Genomic DNA, 19,430 nt, shown 5'->3' on the forward strand with positions numbered 1-19,430 from the left:
ATTCCATAATTCTGCTGTTTAAGGTCGTACCTAGCCAGTGAGCATGAATCCCTTCAAGGGATCACACGGCGCCACCTTAAACATCGACAGGGAAGCTGCGCCACCCACCTCAGATCCTTTACTTTGTGCATGAGACAGCAGGGAAAGACGTGATCAAAGAGGAAACCGATGCATGCTTCAGCCAGAGCCGTATAGTTTGCTCTGTCTGCAGCGGAGAGTGGGCTCGGCTGCATCCGCGCTCACAACTGAGCTCTTATGCTTCTATCTATCTCCAGACGATTCCCTGCCAGAAAGCCAGCATCCGAAGCCGAACGGCCAAGCCTTTTCGTTCAGTCGCGTTTTGCATTTCCTTGATGCGCGCTGGGATCCGTCCGGGGCAAAAACGGAGTCGAGAAAACAAACTCTGTGCGTGTGGGGAGGAGCCCACAGCTCAGAGGTGGAGAAGGGGGGGGGGGAGAGGGGGGGGGGGGGCACGCAGGCTGCACAGAAACCACACCACGCCACCACATCAGAAAACACCAGCCAGAGTCAGTGAATGTGCTCGAAATTAGAGTGCAAAAGGTATTCATAAAAGTGACTATATCTTGGAAAGTAAAAAAAAACGACAGAAAACCCTTGAAAGTGCACTTTTTTCAGAGGCTGTCATTTCATAATGGAACTGTCTAGAAACAAAATTTCTTCTGTGGAAGAAGCAGGAGTGTTCAATGTTTCATTAAAGTTCAGCCCCGTCAATATAGCCCTAATAGAAACAATTCTATAGCTGTTTTCAACTGAATGGAAGTGAATCTGGCACAGGCTGCAGACAATTTTACTGAAGCGCTGTGGCACTCAATGTGTTAATAAGATTGCATCACACACAGACTCTCTCTCATCTCCCCGATGCAGCCCTGCCACTCCGCAGTCGCTAGACATCAGCTTTTGGTTGCCGAAACTGTAATATGGTTGCCATTCTTAGTCACCTTATATTTGAGTAATTAAGATCCTATGCACTTAGTCAACTGCCATGGGTTGGTGGTACAATATCGAAATGATTCCTGTCAGAGAATCCTTTGTTGTTTGAAGTTTGATTATTTCCATGAACTGAGCTGAACATACAGATATTACAGGGTCTGAAATAAACATAAGCAAATAAATGGTCTTGAGTTTAATGTAAATCCAACAAATATGACAAGTTATTTCTGTTATACAATAGCTAAGTACACTGTGTTGTGAGATAAGTAACTAACGTTACCTCTCTTGTTTAGCACATATTAACAGATTGTCTTAATAAGGGAGAGTAATAAACATTTCAACTGTGTCCATACACCAATAAAGCCATACAGAATTAGGCTACTATTATTAGCACACAATAATCAACATTAGCCTACATTAGCCTGACCAGCACTGATAATAACGTAAGGTAACTTCATCTGAAAAGTAGGGTACTTAAACCATCAGTCAATTGAGCAAGACGTCGGCAAGTAGGCTATGCTAAACAAACAAACAGAATGAGGTAGAATTATTCACAACATAAATATCACAGCTTACATGTAGGCTATGTCCGTACGGGGTTATAGACAGTCCATATTATTGTCTCTGGACAGCGTTTCACCGTTAATGATCGTTAACTAGCTGCAGGCTGCATCAGGGAGATGAGAGAGGGTCCGTGTGTGATGTCACCTTATCAACAGGGCAGCCCTGTGTCAAACTGGTTGGCGTAGCTAGCGTGAAATACCTCCAAATAGGTGATCCTTTGGCTTGCTCCATGCTGTTAGCTGCTCCTGCCTAGCCTACCTCAGCTTGTTTAGAAACAGTCTACCAGGCGTGCTGAGCACGTTGCTAGCGTATGACGTCACACGCTGCACACACATAGAATTAGAGTGAATAGAATGGCCCCTATGGATCGGTCTATGGATCGGGCCATTTTGCCACCGATACCCGATCTAGAATTTTGTGCTATATCGGGGCCGATACCCGATACCAGTATCGGATCGGCGCACCCCTAGTTACATCCCAAAAGATTGGTTATTATTGGGATTGGGTTAGGCAAGTACAACAAGTTGGTTAGGGTTTGGGTTTGGTCGTGGTTAAATAAGAAAAGCTTAACCTTAACCAAGTTGTTCTTGCCGAACCCGAACCATAACAACATCCTTAAAACAAAAACAAAAAGTCAATGATACATGTTGTTGAGTTGTATGGCGATTCCTCTGTGCTCGGCCTTCTTTGGGCAGCAAGGTATTCTGGGTATTTCCGCCACATTGGGAGATCCAGAAGCTCCCACCCCAAGGCCAGTTTGGACCAGGATTTATGGGCTGTTTCTCAGGTGACCAATCATCATAGCGGAGACGCTGGCCGTTTCCCATAGCAACAACACAGAAAAGTGAATGTGACGGTGTAGTAGGGGTGGGCGATATGGCAAAAATATATCAAGATTTTTACAGGCAGGATCACGATCCACGATCTTATCACGATTCTTTTTCATATTGGTTTTTAAGACTCGGTTGGTTTTTAACGACTATTTTCATGTCGTTCATTTACGCTGAGTTTCCAATAATTCATATGCTAAAAAATAATGTTCACAAGCATGCAAACACTCTATTTATCTATCTATCTATCTATCTATCTATCTATCTATCTATCTATCTATCTATCTATCTCTTGGTCCACTGTTATTTTTACAGTAGGTTTGGGCGAAGGGACGAATATATTGGCTATCTGCGTTTGAGTTGCGTGATTGTCATTTGTCAATTTGCTAATTTAATGGAGAGAGAGAGACTGACAAGGCAAGCCCTGGTTAACTCATTGAATGCCATGGACGTCCTTCGACGTCCAATTAAATAGTGACGTAGAATGCCACGGACGTCCTTCGACGTCCAATGCGTTTTTTGACGGTGGGACGTCGATCAAAGCCTTCCGCAGCTCCTGTACAACTATAGTAGCTATTGGAGGTGTATAACCTATTTTACGGACTCATTAGGTGGCGACAGTGCTTGCTCGGTGCAGTCCAGATTAGAGACAGGTCCGAGAAACAGCCTAAAAGCCGTGGATCAAAGACAACCCGATGCATGCTCCCAGAGCCATTTGCTCTGTCGCGGGAGCTGACATTGGCTCCGAACAGGAGTCAATCCGCGCTCACAACTGAGCCCCTCTGTCCCTGTCTGTCTGACTGTCTGTCTGTATAGTTTCTCCACCCGATTAGCAGACAGGAAAGCAGCCCCTGACGCCAAACCATTCAGCAATCCGGGTTGGCTCTTCCCTGCTGTGGCGCTGAGAGCCGACAGCAGCAGACAAACGCAGCACTCCGAAAATATAATGGTTGCGTGAGGCTGTGTGCAGTGTGGGGAGGAGTTTACGGGGGGAGGGGGGGAGGGGGGTGGTGCACGCAGGGCATCACACAACAACTACGTCACTACATCAGAAAATATTATCTTCAGACTCAGTGAATGTGCTTGAAATGCTGCATTTCACAAAAGGCGGATTATCTCAGCTAATAATTTGAAAAGCCTGAAAACGCTGAAAACAACCTATCTTCTCCGGCTCATAACTAAAGAACGGAAAATGGTATCAATAAACTTTTTTTTGCTGATGATACAATAGAGCCAGCTCGTTCTTGTGCGTGTTCGGTGTTTACATAGTAATATCACACAATATTCTGTGGGCCTCGAGAAATCACTGAAAACGCTCTGAAAACTCTGGCACTGGGAGCATCCGTTCTCCAAAAGTGGCTGGCACTGAATGAGTTAAGTGTGTGTGTGTGTGTGTGTGTGTGTGTGTGTGTGTGTGTGTGTGTGTGTGTGTGTGTGTCTCTCAAACTAACTGCCCCTCCGTGTTGTCCTCCATGCTGCTGCACTTTGCAAAGTGAAAAGGGGGAGGGGAGGAAAACTTGGGAAGCTCTTTCAGACATAGAAATGCAACTGATAGAATGTGCACTGCATGTAGCGCGATTCTAACGATCTGTCTGGAAAGGCAGATCGTGGAGCCATTCTGATCATGAACGATCTAAGATCGTCATATCGCCCACCCCTACTGTGTAGCAAAAGGAAGTCACTGTAGCAGCGATCTTAAAGGCAGTATGGGTTATACCGGACATGTATTGTAAATATCTGCTTAGCCTTTGGTTGTTGCACAACACTCAGTATTGCTAGAAGAGCTAACCAGCCGGTTACTGAGCTAGCAGCTGCTAAGTTAATGTGATCTTTTTCTTTTCTTTTTTTAATAGCTTTTTCCACATCAAAAACGTTACGTGTGGTGTGAACAGCGCCTAATGGTTTTGGGTCTTGGAAGGGTTCTGACTTCCACAAAGTCCGCCAAAGGTCCTGAATTTTCCATGAAGCCTGTGAGCAGTTTTCATGTAAAGCCGTCTCCTCTCTCTCTCCCCCTCCAGATGCCCCTCCTCCTGCCACCACCCTGTGCGAGAGGGTCACCGCTGTCACCCTGGGCCCTGCCCCCCCTGCAGACAGCCCTGCCTGCTGGCCCTGCCCCACTGCAGCCACCACTGCCCCCAGCCCTGTCACGACCGCGTGCTGGTCAAGTCCCAACAGGTAACCTCAGCACTGTCACGACCGCGTGCTGGTCAAGTCCCAACAGGTAACCAGCTGCCCCCTGCCCTGGGAAGCCGATGGGGTATGAGTCCTGGTCGCGTGTATGCTTTTTGCATGAACTGAATCTTTGCCCTAACCGCAACTTCGCAAGGTTAAACCTTCAGAAAACTTCACGCCACTTGTAACTTCAGATATGATTTGTTCGCCTTTTTGTGATCATCCATTTACATGTAGTTTTTTTACACCCTTCTACTGCAGCCTGCCTGCAATCAGACTGCAGTCAAGCCAGCCTCCACTCCCAAATACACAGTCAAACTAGCTGCTGCGTTATTTGACGGTGCGTTGATACAGTCGATTGTCACAAAATGCAGCATCATGTTCTGGTCATTGACTTGTTATTTTTCTCAGATCACCATCACAGTTTAAAATGTTTAATTGCATTGCTTTCATAGTAACGTTAAATCGCTGCGTGGGTGACACTCTGCAGCCCCCAATATACTACTACTATAGAATCAGAGATGATTACTTTTAAAAGCCAAGAAAAAACAATCCGTTTGACTACTTAAATAATGTCATATGCATAAAGTGACATATATCCACGTAATTATTGTGTCATATTATGCATAAAGTGCATATCCGCTCTGCTGCATAGCGGGTAGGGGTGTCACGGTTATGGGGTGGGACAAAATATCGATACTCACGGTATCGCGATATTTCCACTTGCGATACGTTATCGATACACTGGCACCAAGTATCGATATGTTTTTTTTATTTTTTTTTTATTATTTTTTTAACTCATTGAGTGCCATGGACGCAGGGCAGGACACAACTACACCACATCACTACATCAGAAAATATTACCTAGAGTCAGTGAATGTGCTTGAAATGCTGCATTTCACAAAAGGCTGAATATCTCAGCTTATAATTTGAAATGCCTGAAAACGCTGAAAACAACCTATCTTCTCCGGCTCATAACTAAAGAACGGAAAATGGTATCAATAAACTTTTTTTTGCTGATGATACAATAGTCTCCTTGTTCTTTTTGCGTGTTCTGTGTTTACATAGTAATATCACACAATATTCTGTGGGCCTCGAGAAATCACTGAAAACGCTCTGAAAACTCTGGCACTGGGAGCGTCCGTTCTCCAAAAGTGGCTGGCACTCAATGAGTTAATAAACAGGCTAAAATATTATGCTGTGTGTGGTAGTTGAAACATAGTTTCAAGTTGACGTTTATTTATGTTTGTAGTTGAAACAAAAACATAAATACTGTAGGCTACATGAATGGAAATGTTTGATCATTAATATCTACTTTTAGAAATTATATAGGTAGGTAGGTTATATATGTTTTCTTGTTTTAATAATAATAATAAAAAGACTTAATGTGTAACTTTTCCTCCGTGGTATCGAAAATGGTATGAGTGAGAGAGTTCATGTCAATTCTGCTAATAAATACATAATACCTGCTTCTTGCCTTTTAGGGGTATTTCTTTCTCTTCAGTTACACAGATATCGTGATGTATCGTAGGTTAAATTTCTTCCAATATATCGATTATCGCAGAATCGCTGTATCGTGATAATATCGTTATCGAGGGCCAAGTATCGTGACCATATCGTATCGTGAGTTACTCCACGATTCCCACCCCTAGTCACGGTATGTGTATTCGTCGCGTGACGTCAGGTTCGGTGCGTGTAGCTATACGACAAATACGTCAAAACACACTCCCTTAATAACGTTCATCATAATCGTCAATATCCAAATCATCTTGTGCTGTTTGAACATTGCACATCAGAAAAGATCAACAACTCACCCTAGCACCATGTATTCAGGTCCTGCTGTCCTTCCTTGCGTCCACATGGCTGTGCTGAATGTTGGTAGAGTGGTTAACGTTATATGCCAGTTTTATCTGACACAGCCGACATACAACCATATTTTCATTTACTGCATCAAAATATGGCCAAACTGTGCTGGTTTTATGAGATGTCATCTCCCTTCTGCTCATTTCCACTATGCCTGCTTTGTTTACTTTACATCCGGGCATTAGAGGAGAGGGACTGTAGTGGCTGGTAAGGACTACAGGGCCATGCTGTACCAATGTATGACACTAGGTGGAGCACTAGTACTGTCTGTTCAAAATAAATGCCACAGGTTCAAAATGAAATTTATTTTATTTTTTGAAAAATAAAAACAAACCTAACCTTATGCATTTGGGATTCTTTTCTTGCTTTTTTCCCCGTTGTACCGAACTCGTACCGAACCGTGTCCCCGAAACTGAGGTACGTACCAAACCGTGACTTGTGTGCACTGCGACACCCCTAATAGCGGGCGATCTTCATTCATCTTTCCAAAGTATTTTCCAAGCTTGCGAATTCGGTGCGAGCGAGTGGATGTGGCGTGACAGTTTAGGTGGAAAAAAAAGTCAGCGTTACAGAACATAATTAACAAAAAGTCAAGCTGCCAAAAGTACAATTGTAAACTCCCTGATCGCCATAAAGAGGCGGGATGGGTGAGTAAAGCAAATAGCAGCAGACCCCTACAGAGCTTCCATGGAAGTTACTAATAACAAAACAGCAAATAGCAGCTAAATAGCCATAGCTGCTGCTACAGGCTGGCTTTACATGGTGAAACTGACGTGAAATTAAGTTGCAAATGATTTGCAAGGTCAGCTGCAACAGTTGCAAAACTCTCAACTTTGTGAAACTAGTTTCATGCAATAGCCAATCAAAACGCTGATGAGTAGGCTATTAATGCAGTAAATGCACTGATCTGGTCTCTCTTCTTATTATCTGTGACAGCCATAAAGAAAGAAAGTAGCCAGCGGCAGAAGAAAACCTGATACAAGGCGTCCGAATTGATATTATCCAGCTAGAAAACGATACAAAATAAGATACATGGACGTTTACATGGACTTGAGTATCCCGGTTATGAGGCTTATCCTGGTTTTGAGCATATAATCGGGATATGGAGTTTAGATGGCGCGAAATAGCCGAAAAACATTGCGATATTCTTTAGAGGCCATATCGCCCAGCCCTACTATCATGTGAAGGCAGCTTTATGCTGGTCCTCATAGAGTACTACAGGGATCAGCTTCATGCTGGTCCTCATAGAGTACTACAGGGATCAGCTTCATGCTGGTCCTCATAGAGTACTACAGGGATCAGCTTCATGCTGGTCCTCATAGAGTACTACAGAGATCAGCTTTATGCTGGTCCTCATAGAGTACTACAGAGATCAGCTTTATGCTGGTCCTCATAGAGTACTACAGAGATCAGCTTTATGCTGGTCCTCATAGAGTACTACAGAGATCAGCTTTATGCTGGTCCTCATAGAGTACTACAGAGATCAGCTTTATGCTGGTCCTCATAGAGTACTACAGGGATCAGCTTCATGCTGGTCCTCATAGAGTACTACAGGGATCAGCTTCATGCTGGTCCTCATAGAGTACTACAGAGATCAGCTTTATGCTGGTCCTCATAGAGTACTACAGAGATCAGCTTCATGCTGGTCCTCATAGAGTACTACAGAGATCAGCTTCATGCTGGTCCTCATAGAGTACTACAGAGATCAGCTTTATGCTGGTCCTCATAGAGTACTACAGAGATCAGCTTTATGCTGGTCCTCATAGAGTACTACAGAGATCAGCTTTATGCTGGTCCTCATAGAGTACTACAGAGATCAGCTTCATGCTGGTCCTCATAGAGTACTACAGGGATCAGCTTTATGCTGGTCCTCATAGAGTACTACAGAGATCAGCTTTATGCTGGTCCTCATAGAGTACTACAGGGATCAGCTTTATGCTGGTCCTCATAGAGTACTACAGAGATCAGCTTTATGCTGGTCCTCATAGAGTACTACAGAGATCAGCTTTATGCTGGTCCTCATAGAGTACTACAGAGATCAGCTTTATGCTGGTCCTCATAGAGTACTACAGGGATCAGCTTTATGCTGGTCCTCATAGAGTACTACAGGGATCAGCTTTATGCTGGTCCTCATAGAGTACTACAGAGATCAGCTTTATGCTGGTCCTCATAGAGTACTACAGAGATCAGCTTTATGCTGGTCCTCATAGAGTACTACAGAGATCAGCTTTATGCTGGTCCTCATAGAGTACTACAGAGATCAGCTTTATGCTGGTCCTCATAGAGTACTACAGAGATCAGCTTTATGCTGGTCCTCATAGAGTACTACAGGATGACTGCAGGGATCTTTTTGTAGAGGAACCTGGAAGTTAGCATCACTAATTTAATTAGCCTCGTTCCTCGTCTGGAAGTCAATGGGATTTTTGTATGGGGGTTTTGGTGCCTGAAATAAGGTCTGTGGTTAATAAAAGTGTATGAAACTAATCTTTGTGTTCAGTAAGAGAATCTTCACAAATGACGACCACTTTTATGATTTTTGAAGCGTAAATGTGATCGTATATACTGTATATCATGTACAGACTGTGATAAATGTGTGTCAACCTTATCACTGTCATCTGTCTGATAAATGCTTCCTTTCCTGCTACTTCCTATCACACCATCTGACACAATACGCCAACAACAACCTCTGTGTGTGTGTGTGTGTGTGTGTGTGTGTGTGTGTGTGTGTGTAGGTGCAGTTGGCTGGGCCATGGGAGCAGCCGTCTGAGCCAGCGTTTGTGAAGAAAGCCCTCCCCTGTCCACCCTGTCATGTCCCTATACCAACGTATGTTACACACACACACACACACACACACACACACACACACACACACAGCCGAGGATAGAAGATTAAATGCCGAAATGCCACCAGCTGCAGTACGGCTGTCAGAACAGACTCTCCCACATGTTAACAGATGGGCATCATATGCAGTACGGCAAAAACACACAGCTGTTCTATTTCTGTGGATCCACAAGAGTCTGACAAGATGACACACACAGATTGACACACTGTGTGATTGTGGGCTGTCCCAGACGGAAAATGTCCAACATGAAAGAAACGGGCATCTTATCTTATCTTATCTTATCTTATCTTATCTTATCTTTGGTCGCAGCTACAAAAACATTTGTCTTGCCCAGTGAGAGAGGTTGAAAGACAGCCATTGTCACAGTCTTGCAACCAAAGATAACCTAGGACAAATTGTGACAGTGTCAGAAATGTAGGGTGACGGCTATGACGTCTGATAACAACCAATAGAAATGCCACATGATCATATCAGTATAGATCAGACCTGGGCATTATGCGGCCCGGGGGCCAGAACCGGGCGAGAATGATGGTTCTGCCTGGCCCGGGAGGTCTAAGACAAACCACACCATTTTACTTATGAAGCTAAAATAATCAAATATTAGATGAGCTAAATTGGCTGTTTGGAGTGATTTTCAAGATAATAAATGCTGAAGAATAAGTGCACAATTTGAGGTTATGACATTTTTGTCCGGTGTACGATCTTAAACCGGTTTGATTTCATGCCAACCAGCTGAACCGACATGTATCAATGCCAGGTTCTGGCAAATTAAAAGGCAGCCTCAGCAAAACCTATGCCGACGGTTTCACAAGGCTAAATCCAACTTGTATTGCATTAGTAATAAGCAACATGACAACGTGATTAATCTAATGTTTATTAGTTATATAGTTTGTTTATAGACAAACTACCAGAGTCACTGAGAGCTGTGTACTGATGAAGCAAAGTAGCAACATGAACGAAGGAGATCAAATTTCACGAGAGGGGGAGATGTGCACAGCACACTGAGTTTGTTTTGGGCTGAAGATGATTTTTATAAACGGGACACTGAAGCAGTCACCACTCACCTGGCTAAAGATATGGTGTCCTTCAAAACAGTGGAAAAGGAGTCCTTTAAATCCATGCTTCTGATAGGCTACTCGACCGTCAATACGACCCCCCAGGTCAAACGTATTTCTCTAAAGTTGCCATCCTTGAGCTCAATTGCACAACAAACTGAGAAACACGGTTCAAGTTTTCATCTCAGAGGGCCATAACTTTGTGCTGATGACGGACATGTTGTCACGTATGAATATGACACCATATATCTGGCTGATGCTTCATTTAATAAATAAGCAAACACTGTTGTTGTTTTCTTGCTTAATATCTTCTCTGTTGTTATGGTGTCTTGTGTCCTTTTTATGCCTCCGCCGGCGATAGCCAGGCCGGAGGCATAAAAAGGATGGATCCGGGTTGTCCGTACGTCCGTCTGTCCGTACGATGTTCGTTAACGCGATATCTGAGGAACGCCTTGACGGAATTTCATCAAATTTGTCTCAAACATCGACTTGGACTCAAGGATAAACTGATTAGACTTTGAGGGTTAAAGGTCAAAGTTCAAGGTCACTGTGACCTCACACACCCAATTTCCAAGCTCTGTAATGCAACATCTCAGGAACGCCTTGACAGAATTTCTTCCAATTTGCCTCAAATGGCGATTTGGACTCAAGAATGAACTAATGGCGGAGGCATAAATCCGCGGTGCGGTCGTTCTAGTTTATTGAAGCAATATCACATGAGAGGGAGTGATCTTGTATCGTCACGGCTGTGATTCAGTCGAAGATAATCACAGCCGTGACAATATTAGACAACAACAGCACGACCTCGAGTGTGATGTTGCTTTTATACAACAGTTGTACAGCATAAACAAAGCTGTTCATCAAGTAATAATAGCATTGTTTTAAGTCATTTGCGACAACAGATGATTTCTGTCTGCCAAGCAAGCAACAACAACAACAGGTCAAATTCCTGCCTGCAGTTTCCTGACTGCAAGCTAGCTACGCTAACGTTAGCTACTTTGAGCTTAGCACAGACAATTTCAGTTGACTGTTCATAATTAAAGTTAAATCCTTACAGTATCGTTGTCCCTGAACGCAGCTTTGAACGTAGCAAGGACACGTTTAGAACAGCTGTGAAGCGGAGTGATATATACAGAGTGAAGCGCCCATGATGTTATCGTGAAATATCAGCAAGGCTAGGATCCCTCTTGTCCAATCAAATTGCTCCCCCGGAGCGAACTGTTGTATATTTCAATATAAGAAATGTAAAACAACAACAAAACAAACAAAAACAACAACAACAACAGGGTGATCAGAACCTGAGGACCCTGTCAGGATTATCCCTCATCATTACATAGCTATATATACATACATAAATCATATTTGTGTCGTATATGTGTACGATCAGATGATACAACAGCATGACAGAATGTAGAGCGACTACAGACAGAATAGAGTAGAAGTGAAGTCCAGTAGAGACACAGGGAGTCTGGCTGGAACATGAGAGCCATTGTTCTTTGTTTTCACCATGTGGTGTCCAGACCACACACACATATGCACGCGTGCACACACACATACACACACACACACGCACACACACACACACACACACACACACACACACACACACACACACACACACACACACACACACACACACACACAGCATGCAGTGTGTTTGATATCTCAGCTCTAATGTCCCGTGACACGACCAAAACACCTCAGTGTGTATGTGTGTGTGTGTGTGTGTGTGCGTGTGTGTTTGTGCGTGCGCCCATATCTGAACGTACAACACACACCCTCATCAGCGTCACTCATGTTTGTGGCTGTTGGCTATAGAGTACCTCACACACACACTGGATGTTGGCCAGAGTGTGTGTGTGTGTGTGTGTGTGTACACAGTGCAGTGTTGTGCCTCTCTACACACTACACACACACACTGTACACACAAACACACACTCTTCGGAGTGCCAGCTGCCTGCAGCTTTCTGACACACTCAACAACCAACACTACTGCCTGTGTGTGTGTGTGTGTGTGTGTGTGTGTGTGTGTGTGTGTGTGCGTGCGCGTGCGTGCGTGCGTGCGTGCGTGCGTTCGTTCGTGCGTGTGTGTTGGAGGACCCTCTGGAGGCTCTGTTGTCCAAAAACAATAAAACACCATAAAGACTAAAAACTAGCAGTAAAGCTGTATTCACACCTGGCTTATTTGGGGCAGTTGTTTGAAAACCAGGATAATTTCCCCCCTTGGTGTGGTTTATTTGAGCAGGTGTGAACAACACAGCACATCACACTCCCATGGGACAAAACCAGCAGACCGAGACGAGGTCGATCTGGTTCCAAACAAACTGGTACGGTTCGTTTGTGGTGAGAAAGTGTTTGGACCTCGATCCCACACAACTGCAGGAAGCCTCACGCATTTTTGGAGAAAAACAACATGTTCAACATGTTCCTGTTTTGGTGACTGGTGAAAGTAGCGTTTGCGTGGATCAACTTTTGGGGATTTTATTTTAATCGTCAGCAGTTTGGACTGGACCAATTTACCTCACTGGTCTTGTATGGCAAATACCAACAAGTGGTGGTCTCATCAGAGCCAGCCTTCTTCTGTGATGAGATTGTCTCATTGCAACATCTTCATTGTTTAATATTATTTTATTATCTTGACAGACATTCTTATGAGAAAAGTGTAAATTATGCTTGACGTATCCGTGGGGGTCGCGAGTGTCCGTGCGGCCAAGTCAGGTCACACCAGCAGGCACGTCCCTTCGTGAGGCTTCCGACGGGTTTTCGCCTTGCCGTGCACATCCTAGATCTTCTAACTGGGTGGACAAAGTGGAGTTTTCAAAATAACGGTCACTTCAGCGAGGAGAAACCACACGGAGTATAAAAGGGCAAAATGTCTTCTCGTAGGGGTGGGGGGAAAAATCAATACACCATAGTATCGTGATATTTTGCCTGACGATATTGTATCGATATTTGGACGCCAAGTATCGATATATATATATATTTTTGCAGGCCATGCCATGTCAGGCCACCGGGCATCTGCCCGAAGTGCCCGATGTTGCAGTCCACGCCTGCAGTGGCGTATTGAGTCCAGAGAAGCTTAATAATGTAGCCTACATGTAGGGCAAAAAAAAACACTGCATGTTTTACTTCCGGTGAGGTCAAGGAAAAGGTAGGAAAAGCAGTTGGACAATATATAGAAATATCGCAATATATCGCAATATCGCAATACTATCGTATCGTGACTCAAGTATCGTTTTAGTATCGTATCGTGGGCATCTGGTGTTTCCCACCCCTACTCGTCACGTTTGTCTCTCATTTCCATGTGACAGTCCGTACTGTACGTCCACACAGACACTTCTACAGAGGCACCATAGAAAGCCTGCTGACAGGCAGCTTCACTGCCTGGTTCTGCAGCTGCACCGTCAAAGTGCTGGACAGAGTGGTGCGCTCAGCCAAGCACAGCATGAGATGCAGACTGCCCAACCTGCAGGAACTGTCCAATCAGAGGTGCCTCAGGAAAGCCCAGAAGGTCATGAAGGACTCGACCCACCCACACAACAGCCTGTTCTCCTTGTTACCGTCACATCACTGCTGCACAACTTGCCCTGACTGCACCTTCTACCGACAAACTGCTATTTTTATTATTCTCTTATTTCTGTTCTATTGTGTTTAACGCTGTCTGCCTTATTTACGTACGTTACACGTATTTACTTGTTTACCTCTTTACATGATTATGTACTTACTGTGTCTACTTTATTATGTATCTACTGTACAGTACTTGCACTGTCTTGTAATGGAGCCCCCTATAAGAATTTCACACGTGCTTACTTGTACAACGGAGTGACAATAAATATCTTGAATCTTGAATGTCTAGCATCATTCATGCTTAATCCTCTATAGTCTCCATGATAGTGCTATATACCAATCACAATGTTGTTTACAATAACATCCGGGTAGACAAACCCTGCGTCACGTACATACAAAGTCTGTACATACAAAGTCTGTACATACGATTTAATGCAGCAAAGCTGAGAAAATGGTTAAGTGTAAAAGATATTCATATCTCATTAAAGCCCCAATCAGTAAGATTTTTGACATTTTTTACTGTAATATAACAGCTTTTTAGTCACAGGACATGGTAGATTGACTTGTAACAGGGAGACCCTCGTCTTTATTTATCCCACACCGCCCTCCATTGGCCAGCACTGGGACTAAGCAGTTTGTCTGCCACGTCCCGTAGCAAGAAAAAAGAAAAAAGAAAAGCATGCGCGCATGCGCTGTACAGCGGAAGCGCTGTGTTCATGAAAACAAGGAAGTAACTCGATTCGGATTTGCTACGAAAATGATGTTTCACGGAACTATGGATTATTATTTCATCACGGGTTGAGTACCCGATGTCACAACATGTACATAGAGCTTTCTGGCGCTGTGTTTTGTTGACTTTGAACGGCGATATCGTTATCGATACTATTGGACCTAGAGGGCGCAGTCTCACCAACAGTAAAACTTGGAAAACTTACTTAATGGGGCTTTAAATAACAACACTTTCACTAGCGTTAGTATGGAGACCTATTTACCAGTTGGGGCACAGAATAAAAATATTGAGGCCTGGAGGGATTTCGAAACGTACCCCGACCGCAACGGTGGGGGCCCTCGCTGGCGACGCTAAACTGCCCTCTCGCAGATCTCTCCATCTCCATTGACAATACCACTGTGCTTCCCTCCCAAACAGCTAAGAACCTTCAGCTCATTCAGAACGCTGCAGCCCGTCTGGTATTCAACCAACCCAAATTCTCTCATGTCACTCCCCTCTTCCGGGACCTGCACTGGCTTCCCATCTCGGCATGCATCAAATTCAAGACACTGGTACTGGCCTACAGGGCAGTACACCAGTCAGCTCCTCTCTACCTACAATCTATGGTCAGGCTCTAAACCTCCCTCCGCTCCTTCACCAGTGCAGGACGCCTCGCCCCTCCTCCGCTATGGGGGCTCAAAAGTCGCTCATCCTGATCGTGACTCTTCTCGTCCCTGGCACTGCAATGGTGGAATGAGCTCCCCCCTATGGTCAGGACGGCCGCTTCACTGCCAATCTTTCAGCAAAAACTTAAAACACACCTTTTCAGGCTCCACCTGGCCCCTTCTTGAACTAACATCTTTTCTCTCTCTCTAAAAAAAAAAAACTCTATTCCTTCAAGAGTTGTAGCTGTCATAGATTATGTTGCATAGTTGATTTCTCTATTGTTGACAAAATGTTTTATTGTAAGTCGCTTTGGATAAAAGCATCTGCCAAATGACGTAATGTAATGTAAACTTTTAGCTAACCTGTTCGCATCTATGTTCGCAATCGAAAGTATCATCATACTATGGGATGCGATGCGAACAGTTGTATTACGGGATGTGCGTTTCCCAGGCAACGACACACGTTGACAGACACGTTTGGAACAGCGCCGCATGCTGGCACGATGCTTCTAAAAGCAAAATGCTTATTGTTTTGAATGATTTTGCATCTTCTATTACTGCCAAAACCGTTAACACCAGTATTGTTGTATTGTAATAATATGCCATAAAGGTTTATTGAAATTTTGGGGAGAGCAGGGGAAAAAAAGCAAAAAAAAAGAAAGAAAAGATGATGATAATAATTTTAGAACTGTAGAATGGTAGGGGAAACACTGGCTTGAGTTAAGCCAAAACTAGCAGCTAGGCCGACCGGTGGTGAGCTGTCACATTGAATAGATTTGGTTGATCAACACAGTACATAAAATAAGCACAACCAAACGTCAGATGGGTCGTCCCACCGTGTTTAACTAGGGTTTATCTTGAACCTTCCAATTACAGCTGAAAACGACAACGGATATAAACAATAAACAATTTTGTGATATCTCCACAATTCAAATCAATCAGCAGGTGTCTACCCAGAAGTGACCTTTGTTGTTAGCACAACGTTGCGGTGATTGGGTCTCTAGGCAGACATTGGCACAGTGGGCACAGAGTGGTTTGTTACCATGGATCATGTGATGGGGCCTTAAGGCAGACAGCGGGGCGTGGGATGGGGGATGTGAGTGAGCAGGACGTCCTGAGTGGGCGGTGCACTAACCCTCTGCTGTGCTCTGTGTTCCTACAGGGCCTGTTTTGGAGAACATGAGGTGAGACACACTGCACCTTACTAAATGACCTCCTCCTACAGTCAGAGGTCTCTTCTCTAGCTTTTCATCACTCCTTCATGTCTCCTCCCTTCTCACCTCTCTTTTCCTTTCCTCTCCTCTCCGCAGACTTCTGTCTCCTTCTTCCCAATGTCCTCCACTAGCTTGTCCTCTTCCTATTATTATGAGCAATTTAATGTGATCCATTCAACTCTCTCTCTCTCTCTCTGCCTGCCTAGGAGTGTCTCTCTCTCTTCCCCTCGCTCTCTCTCTCTGTCTGTTTGTCTTTCTCTCTTAATCTCTCACGTCTTCTCTTCTTTTTCCTATCCACCTCTCTCTCCATCCATTGTACTCGTCCTTCTCTCTATCACGCCCTTGCATTTCATCCCATTTAGTGGTTTAGTATTCAACACACACACTCTCTCTCTCACACACACACACACACACACACACACACTCACACACACACACACTCTCTCTCTCTCTCCCTCTCTCTCTTAGACAGACAGACACACACACACACACACACACACACTCATTCACCTTCAGACAAGGTTTTAGAAACACTTGTGGTTTCAGAAAGAGATCTGTATTGTGTGTGTGTGTGTGTGTGTGTGTGTGTGTGTGTGTGTGTGTGTGTGTGTGTGTGTGTGTGTGTGTGTGTACGCGCGCCCGCATGCATATGTGTAGGTGAGCCCGGTGCCGTGTCATCGTCAGGGGCGTTTCTCCTGTAGTCGACCTTGTGGGCGACCTTTGACCTGCGGCAACCACAGCTGCACCAAGGAGTGTCACACCATCACCGATGGCAACAAGAGCCAGGTAACGACCTCATTAAGCTCGTTAGGAGGCGTCACTGCCGGAAACTACAGTCTGCATATTGTAACGTTTTACTCATGTAATTACCAGAGATGTGGACTCGAGTCACATGACTTCGACTCTAGGCAAATTTGATGACTTTAGACTCGCCTTTTCATACCTGCCAACATTAGACTGTGAAAAAGACAGAGGGGCCCTATCTTCATACAGGCGATATCCCATATTTGCGCTTGTGCACCTGTTTGCGCGTGCCTTAAGGCAGGGAAGATACCGGTCTGCCTTGCACATTTGTCCAGGTGTTATGCTGAGTTTTGCACCCCCGCCCGGCAGCATCCCCACCTCACGGGAGCATATTGTAATGATTTATACAGAAATGTAACTGTTTAAAAGTGATATAATTGTCTGTGTAGACATGACCTCCCTGATTTCTAAGTTAAAAGAGCCCCAAAATATGTTGGGGATGCAATTCTCGGCAGGGATGCGGAAAAGTTCACAGCACGTGTCGCAGGCGCAAATTAGAGCCGTGCCAAAATCATCTGCGCCCCCAAAATGCCTGCACAAACGGGATTTGGGCGGTCTTAAGTACCAGAATTATTCACGGGTGTGGCCAGGCAATGCTGGGCATTACGTCAATCAAAACCAATCAGATTCCCATCTTGCGATCGCTGTTTACGCGAGGCATGCAATATGCTGTAATTCTCTCCATGTGTAATAGAGTGGACTCACTCGTGCTGAGGACAGACAGAGATGGAGAGAGCTTATTCGTCTATGGTGCCAACGACCCTCCGGGTTATGGGATAGGTGAAGGTGAATAGCCTATGTCCATTGTCCAACAAGTTTTCTCAATTAATTTCCCTCTTTGCGATGTGATAAAAGTTTCTCAGTGAGTTATAGTTGATTGACTCACTGAATTATTTGCTAATACCCAATTTTTGCAGCAGAATTTGATGTGCTGGCGTGGCAATGCTGTGCTTAATGACATATCCAAAAGCAATTAATTACTTTGCACTGTGCTGCCCAGCACAGAGATTATGGTGCACTCCAGCGCAGAGAGGTATTTAGCGCTAATACGTCCTTTTCAAAGCTCTTAGCGCAAAGTAATTGCTTGCTGCTGACGATAGGATAATGCCATCTATCCGCACATTTTAGCACTGAAACGCCTGCTTTGGCATGTGGCACGCCTATGCCCAGTACAATTATAACAGGCATGCACATGTGTCCGCCCCCAATTTGCATTGCGCGTGGCGTTAAACGAGCGCAAACGCTAAATTACCGCTTTTGCGAAGATATGGCCCAGAGACTTTCCTGTTCATTCAGATATCGAGGTGAGGGACCCGTTTGAAAATGGGCATGCCAGTTTTTCCCTTGCCAAGATTTAGCCTAACTTTGGAGCAACAAGCTAGTTTCATGATAGCAGATACTTCACTCTGGCTTTAAAACTGAGCCTGCTTCAGCCATTTGATTGAAATCATGAGATTTCGGGGAAATGGTTAAAAATAGGGAGACTCCCGCAAACATCGGGAGTGTTGGCAGGTATGAGACTTCATTTGTACTTGAAAATACTTGATACATTCCCCCAAAACTAGAGATTAAAAGTATGTTATTAAAGCCCCCATTAACTAACTAACTAAATTTAGCTTAACAGCTTTGCAATCATTTTGATGGGACAGTTACTTTTTTCTTTTTTCTTTCAATATTTTATTTTCAATATTTTTTAGAACAGAACACAAACAAAACAAAACTGACAAACAGGCTCAGACAGGAGAAGAAAAGAAAAGAAAGGAAAAGCATACATCCTCGGCAGTCAATATTACAACTTGGTGCTACAAGCCACATAAGGTGCTTATGTGCTTGTAAGAGATGTTGTGCATGGGATCCCATGCAAAGGGTCCATGAGAAACTAGCCGGGCGAGTCACCCGTCACCCCTAACCTCATCGAGGTAGGCTAGAAACGGGTCCCAGCTGGTTAGACATTTTTTAAGTGAGCTGGTTCTCAGGAAGCGGAGTCTCTCCATCCTTATAGAGATCATGTCCGTCAACCACAATTGAAAAGAAGGTGAAGAGTGGGACTTCCACTCGAGCAGCCGAAGATGGCGAGTTCTGCCTCCGGCTGAAGGGTTCATTTGTAGGCCCTAAGTAGATGCGGCTGATCCAATTTAAATTCGCTCATTGTCTTCACTATACTATTCACTTTATGTTCAGACAGTGGGCCAA

The 19,430-nt window shown here is 44.4% G+C and overlaps 1 protein-coding gene across 1 annotated transcript in view; it reads left to right on the forward strand.

Moving 5' to 3' along the window:
• Positions 1-19,430, forward strand: part of nfxl1 (nuclear transcription factor, X-box binding-like 1) — a gene marked incomplete at both ends in the record, with an annotated part of 89,214 nt that overhangs the window by 38,426 nt on the left and 31,358 nt on the right. The window contains 4 exons of the mRNA XM_083640835.1: positions 4,364-4,520; positions 9,113-9,204; positions 16,382-16,403; positions 17,091-17,219. Of these exons, the coding sequence (XP_083496961.1) occupies positions 4,364-4,520; positions 9,113-9,204; positions 16,382-16,403; positions 17,091-17,219 (400 nt within the window). The remainder of the gene's footprint in view (positions 1-4,363; positions 4,521-9,112; positions 9,205-16,381; positions 16,404-17,090; positions 17,220-19,430) is intronic.

The sequence above is a fragment of the Poromitra crassiceps genome, assembly GCF_964638095.1.
Source record: "Poromitra crassiceps genome assembly, chromosome: 7".
Taxonomy (NCBI): Eukaryota; Metazoa; Chordata; class Actinopteri; order Beryciformes; family Melamphaidae; genus Poromitra; species Poromitra crassiceps.